Source organism: Carlito syrichta, unplaced genomic scaffold (assembly GCF_000164805.1).
Source record: "Carlito syrichta isolate Samal-C Ts95f unplaced genomic scaffold, Tarsius_syrichta-2.0.1 Scaffold302755, whole genome shotgun sequence".
Lineage (NCBI taxonomy): Eukaryota > Metazoa > Chordata > Mammalia > Primates > Tarsiidae > Carlito > Carlito syrichta.
This window is the reverse complement of record NW_007246851.1, coordinates 75,291-82,531: the sequence shown is the minus strand read 5'-3', so window position 1 is coordinate 82,531 and position 7,241 is coordinate 75,291. Positions and strand designations below refer to the sequence as shown.

The 7,241-nt window shown below is 48.0% G+C and overlaps 1 protein-coding gene across 1 annotated transcript in view; it reads right to left on the bottom strand.

The window, feature by feature from the left end:
* Window positions 1-471: 471 nt before the first annotated feature.
* Window positions 472-7,241, bottom strand: part of CDK15 (cyclin dependent kinase 15) — a gene marked incomplete at its 3' end in the record, with an annotated part of 76,745 nt that continues 69,975 nt past the window's right edge. Inside the window, exons 12-13 of the mRNA XM_008057117.2 lie at window positions 2,532-2,671; window positions 472-546 (exon numbers count right to left, since the gene is read on the bottom strand). Coding sequence (XP_008055308.2) covers window positions 472-546; window positions 2,532-2,671 — 215 coding nt within the window. The remainder of the gene's footprint in view (window positions 547-2,531; window positions 2,672-7,241) is intronic.

Below are 7,241 nucleotides of genomic sequence, written 5' to 3'. Positions count from 1 at the left end.
TGACAAACCTCATTTAATTGGGAGGAAGCCAGGAGAATTTGAAAGAACTGAAACATCCACGAAACTCCTTTTATCAGGCATAATTTAAACTCTGCATGGAAAAACCCCTATATGGATAAAGAAAAGTCAACTTCCCTCCTGCTGCGAGCACTCCTCGCCTCCCCCCCAGCACAGGCAGGCTTCTGCAGGATTCCGGCTTTTCATTTTTCTGCAAGTGTCAGAGTAGATTTAGGCTCTGTGACTGGGTGAACAGAGAAGGAATACAGATTGTCCTCCCCCTCACACCCTCCACCCACAGACGCGCGGACACACACACACACACACACACACACACACACACACACACACCCCTTGACGTGCATGCACCCGGGCTCCTGTTGGTGGCTTTGCTTTCGGATCCACCAGGAAGAATCAAAACCCAAGTTTCTAACAACACATCAGTTTGGACAGTGATTGTTTCCTCCTAATTACCCTCCGTCAGGCAAAGCTGGTGCCCAGAAAACTTTGAAGGTCCCCAGCGGTTCTCAGTGTGTAGAATAATAGATCCTGGAGGAGGGCCAACAGGGGAAGTTTCTTTAGAGGAGAGAAGGGTGAGTGTGTGTGTGTGTGTGTGTGTGTGTGTGTGTATACACAAGCATGTATACTTGCATGAAGTGGTAGAGTTAGAAGTTTCAAGCCTGAGCAGCGAAAGCTAAGAAGGAAGGATGGGCTGGACCCAGTGGCTCACGCCTGTCATCCCAGCACTTTGGGAGGCTAAGGTGGGAGGACTGCCTGAGCCCAGGAGTTCCAGACCAGCCTGGGTAGCGTAGCAAGACTTCATCTTTACAAAAATTAAAAAATGAGCCGGGCATGGTGGTGCACAACTGTGGTCCCAGATACTTGAGAGGCTAAGGTAGGAGGATCACTTGAGTCCAGGACGTTGAGGCTGTGGTGAGCCATGATCACCATGCTACTGTACCCCAGCCTAGGCAAGATAGTGAGGCCTCAACTCAAGGAAGAAAAAAAAAAGGAAGGATCTAGGGGCTTAGACTGGGAAGAGGAGATTGGGATGGGACTCAAGGGGTCACATGGGGCCAAGGTGGGGGCAGAGGGATCAGGAAGGGAATGAGGACTGTAGGCTGCCTGTGTGTCTCCACCCAAATGCTAAACCGTGTCCTTGCCCTCCTTCTAAATTCCATGTCAGACTCACCTCCAGGCTAATCCATCTCACTTGCATTATCCTAGCTCTTCCAAAGCATCACCCTTAACGCAGTCTCTGCACATCTGCAGCTGATTACGCACAGATTTTCGCCGTTTAGATATGATTTGTGCTGATGTTAGCACGAAGGGGCCCTGTTTCCTCTCCCTCACCCTCTCTTCCTCCCACTTGGTAAGACCCTTGAGGCCAAGGACAAGTGTCTTGTTTTCCTCAACTTTTTATAGCACTTAATATGTTCTTGACACTTCACGGCAAGATAATAAATACTAATGACTTGACTCTTCTTCCAGGGTCAAGTAAGACATGAACCCCAGTTGTGTGATGATGGTTATTTTTGGAGATCCTAAATGACTCACTTTAATAATAAAATATCACAACAAGCGCCAAACTAAGAGCTTGGGAGTGCCACAGGATAATGTCCTAGATATGGCGGAGCTGCGTCTGCAAACCCTGGCAAGGTGTGTCTGACTGTGTCTACGCCCTGTCCCTGTCCTCTCCTCAGCCCACTCCCCTCCGCCCCCCCATTCTTGTTCCCCTCCCCCCCAGCACTCTCTCCTTAGTTTCAGCCCTTTGCTCCTCCTTCTGAGAATTCCTTTCTCCAGGCTTAGGACTTCTAAAGACTATTTTCAGTTGAATGGTGGATGTTTCCAGAGAAGCCCCACCCAAGGAGAGTCCCCCTGTGATTGCACTGCCCACATCCTCCTGTGGCCCTTCCTGGCCACATTCTGAAAAACCCAAGGCATGCTCCAACCACATGACCCCTCAGCAGATTGTAGGATGACTTCAGGCCAGGCAGCAAAGGCTGAGTTCAGGGCAGCTTGCGTTTCCAGTGGGCGGCCAGCCGGCCGGCAGGACACCTCCCTGCCCCCAGAGCCCTGCCTGCCACTTCCTCCTGCGGCATCGCATTACCAATCAAGAAAGGCCCAGCTCCCCTCTCAAGACTATCCATGTCGCTGCTCGTCTTACTTGGGGAGAGAGAAGGGCCTTGTTGGGAACCTTTGTTTTGCCTCTCTTGGCAGATGGTCGTGAAAGCAAACAACTCAGAGGCAACTTCCGCCTGGTGCACTTTCTGAGTGCACTAGTGTGTGTGCAGGAGAAATGTCCAGATCCTTACAAGGAGGCCCCTGTCCCCTCTCCCCACACAGGCTTTAAAGTTTGAGAGAATCTCACACGAACCTCCGGCAAGATGGAGTCCCCCCTCTCGCTTCTCTCAGGCAAACTGAGTTCTAGCCTCACTTCTGGGGGCAAATGGTCTGATTCTCCAGTGTTGAGAGAACACATGTAAGACGTCATGACTTAACACATATGTCCACACACACATGCACTGGCTTACCATCAGGAAGCTGGTACAGCTGCGAAGGCAGGGCACTGAAATAACTGTGAGCCAGCGCTTCCCGGGCAGAGACACGAGCTCTGGGAAAGCCTTTCAGCATCTGGGAAGCCAGGTCTTCCGCTTCGGGAACCCTATCCAACCTGGAAAGGGGGAGAGAAAAAGAGTTTCTCCAGCGACCTCCCTTCTGAAAAACAAAGGGAGAAAAGCAAAAAGCAAAAGAAAGGAGATGGCTAGACATCAAAGGGTATCTGAAGTCAAATTCTCTTGGAATAACTAACGTGATGGCAGAGGGAAAGTAACTGCACCCTGAAACCTGAACCTGTCGCGTTACTCAGATCAAGGGGGATGTCCAGCATTCCAACCTTCGGCACCCCGTACCCATACGAGACCCTGAATTATAGTTATAGAAGCAGAAATATATAATGAAGCACTCTTCTTGGAGGGACATGGTAGCCCCAGCCAATCGGAAAAGCCTGATTTTAAAAATGTTCTGAGCTCTGAATGCCAAGTGTGGCAGGCACAGAGTCCTGGAGAGGGAAGTGGGAGGGAAGTGATTGAGTAGAAAAGACACTTGTTGCCAGGCTCAGCGGCTCAGCCTGTAATCCCGCACCTTGAGAGGTTGAGGTGAGTGGATCGCCTGAGCCCGCGGGTTTGAGACCTGTCTGGGCAACTCGGTGAGACCTCATCTCTACAATAAACCAAAAAATGAGCTGGGTGTGGTAGCGCGCGCCTGTAGTTCCAGCTACTTGGAAAACTGAGGCGGAAGGATCGCTGGAGCCCAGCAGGTCGAGGCTGCGGTGGCCGGGAGTGGCCACTGCACTCCAGTCTGGGCGACAGAGTGAGACTCCAACTCAAAAAAAAAAAAAAAAGAAAAAGAAAATACACTTGTTTACAACTGTTGTAAAGCTCAGTCCCCAGGGCTAACAGTGAGAAAGCTATCTTGCTCTCCTGAGATGGAGCAGAGGAAGAGAGATCATCAGTACTCACATCCCAGCAGGTACAAGTCTTCAAGTAGACTGTATGTTGAATTATATATTTAGAAATGAGCAAATCCATTTATTGAGGCACTACTATGTGCTAGTAATTGGCTGGCTCTGGGAGATACAGGCAAGAGTCTGTCTTTGGGCGGCTTAGTCTAGTAGAAGAGTCAGACACTCATCAAAGTATCATACAAATGTGTAAGTACAACTAATTGTGAAGAAAAGACCTATTATGGTCTGAGTGTTGCTTCCTCCCAAATTCAAAATTGTGTTGAAACTTCATCACCAAAAGGATGGATGGCATTCAGGTGGTGGGGCCTTTGGAGGTAACTAGGTTATGAGAGTGGAGCCCTTGTGAATGGGATTAAGTACCCTTATGAAAAAGGCTCAAGGGAGCCCTTTTGTCCTCTCAGCTGTGTGAGGACAGAGTATGAAGGTGATATTTGTGGAAAAGAGAGCCCTTACCAGACACTGAATTGGCTGGTGCCTTGATCTTGGACTTCCCAGGCTCTAGAACTGTGAAAAATCTACTTCTATTAATTAGAAATTACCTAGTCTGAGATATTTTATTAGAGCAGCCCAAACTAAGCCAGCCCCAATACCTGACCCAGAATGGGAGAAGGTGGTCAGGGAAGGCTTCCTTGAGGAAGTAGCATTAGAACTGAGAGTTGAAGAACCAGAGGCAGGCAAGGGGCAGACATTGCTGACAGAGATCTGTGGTGCCTTGCAAACCCTGGGGTGAGAGGAAGAAGAGTGAGTTTAAAGCAGGGATTCAAGGCTGGCTGGCCAACCAACCCAGGACAAAGAGGGGCCTGATGGGAGGCTGAGGAGGGTGGCCTGTGGGTCATTATGTTTCCTATTTACTTACAATGCTTTTGTTTGTTTTTCAATTGGGGTCTTGCTCTTGCAGCCAGGCTGGAGTGCAGTGGTGTGATCATAGTTCACTGCAGCCTTGACTTCATGGGCCCAGGCAATCTTCCGACCTTAGCCTCCCAAGTAGCTGGAATTACAAGTGTGAGTCACCATGCCTGGCTAATTTATTTTTAAAATTTTTTTGAGACGAGGTCTTGCTATGTTGCCCAGGCTGGTCTCAAACTCCTGGGCTCCTTCCGCCTCCCAAAGAGCTGGGATTACAGGCATGAGCCACTGCAGCTGGACTACTTACAATGTTTGAAAGTCTTTGTTAATCTAATGCCAGTCATTTAAGTCCACCCATCTCTACAACCCACAGGTCAGTTTACAAGTAGAAAACCACACAAGGGAAGACTGCAGATCCCAGAAGGCAATTAGCCAAAGGACAGATGTGTGACATCCAGAATTAAGGTGTGCAGTCATGAAACACCTTAGCAAATCCCTAACTAAGCAAAATAGATGGGTGTAGGAGTGCCAAATGCACATACCGACTCAGAGCAAGAAAGAGCAGACACTTTCCTTTCCACGTACCACCATGCAGGACACTGGAAGTCTTGGCCCAGAATGATGATTTGCCTAATTTTTGCATAAGATTTGCATAGGAAACTTCAGGTATTTGGTTCCCATGACATGAAAACTGTTTCTACAAACAGATAACTACCCTCAAACTTAGGAGTAACTGCTTCACAGAGAAAATAGAGAAGAAATTTGCAAACCCCCAGTCCTGGCAAATTTCCAGGTCAGTTGGGGAGACAGGAACATGCTGCTGAGACCTGAAGAGGAACTCATAGGTATCTTCTCCATCCTGGGTATCCTGTCCAGGCAGAGGTTTTTAGGGTCCATGAAATGGAGGTTTAGAGGATAAAATCACCAATCACTAGAACCTGGTATCCATCTGGAAGGAGATTCAGGGGCAATCGCATGAAAAATATTTTAGCTGGTCCCCACATACTATAATGTGGTGTGGGCCAAAACTGGGGCCTGAACTCACTTTCTCTGGCCTTCAGGATTTCTAGTTAAGTATGAATTTCTGAATGTAGGAGGGAGTGGAAGTTGGGGGAGCAATGCGTCTATTAATTGGCCACCCACACTTCCAAACCCAATCTAGGATTTGTGTTCTTAGCACAATCCCCACTCACCTATAACAATGGAGACTCCCAAATTGCTGGGGGGTGGGGGGAGTCAGATGATGTAATGTGATTGGCTAGAGAGGCTAAGGGACCGCTTTAAACTTGTGTCTGGGTGGGGTCGCAGTGGCCTTTGCCTGTAATCCCAGCTCTTGGGGAGGCTGAGGTGGGAGGATCACTTGAGCCCAGGAGTTGGAGGCCAGCCTGCGCAACACAGCAAGACCTTGTCTCTTCAAAAAAAAAATTAGCTGGGTGTGATGGCACACACCTGTAATCCTAGCTACTCAGGAGGCTGAGGCAAGAGGATCGCCTGAGGTCGGGAGGTGAAGGCTGCAGTGAACTGAGATCATGCCACTGCACTCTGGCCTGAGCAACAGAATGAGACCCTGACTCAAAAAAGAAAAAAAAAAAAAAACTAAAAATAATGTCAGCATGGTAGGCATATTGTTTGTTTCTGGGTTTTCTTTTTCTTTTATTTTTTGAGTTGGAGGCTCACTCTGGTGCCATATTGTTTTTATATAGACTGCATTTATGTAGGAAGTCAGGGAAGCTGGGAAAGGCTGGTGAAGCTTATTGGGGTCTGAGGGGCACCCCTTTTAAAAATAAAAGAAACGGCCGTTTTTTTTTACCAGACGAAGGAGAGAGAAGAGTAGACCCTGGTCAGTAATGGAAGGACTTTCTACTTCAACTGACGGAGCCTCCCCTCACTCTCCCCACAGGGCTGTGTTAAGGCTCCCATCTCACAACCCCTGATCTATGACTGCCATGCTCCTCTTCTGCTTTTCCTCAGCTGGCAGAGGTGGTAACCGGGGCAAGGGGGCAGATGAAGCCTCTTCCTCCCAAGAGCCAAGTGCGTGGGTTTCCTCTGTAGAAGTCACTCCACACCCCCTGACAATGGGCCTTCCCTGGCAGCACTGGTGGGAGGACTGCTAGATCTGGGCCCTTGGCAGGCATCCTGATGGTCACCACCTTGCTGTTGCATATGGCACGCTTTGGGGGGAGGGGAGCAAGTCCCAGGAACACATGTGTTGCTTTGTGGACACACATGTTGATTTACTGATGCCTTCCATGCTTGTATCATTCTGCTTCTGCCCGCCACCTGCACCCTTGCTGGTACCCAGTGCCATTGCTGTCACATCTCTACATGCTGCCACTGCCTCTAACTCCAACAGGTCTCCACCCTGCCTTGGGAATAAAAGTTGGCATGGAAAATGACCATCACACATGTGAATGTGCCCGCCAGCACCTTTGCATATAAACTAAATGTTAGTCAATATTGTTGGGCTTGTGATATTAACTATAAAACATGCCAGGAGTATCTTGCAAAGTTGGGAGAGCCCACCCACAAAACTAATGAGAGTTTGTTACTAAAGACCAGAAGTCTTGGGATAAACCTTCCTCCTAGTAACATTTTGAGAAGTGAGAAGTATTCCAACACCTGAATAACACATGTTTATTGTAGAACATCTAGAAAATGCAGAGCAGGAAAATCGAAACTCCCCCATTGCTCTGAGATAATAATTCCCTTTCTTCAGAGATAATCGTCATTGCTTTAGGGTTCATTTGTTTTCTTCAACCCTTTATTTTTACACACACACATATATATATATATATATATATATATATATTAGATATACTGTTATAACCTCCTTTTTCTTTCTTTCTTTCTTTCTTTTTTTTTTTTTTTTTTT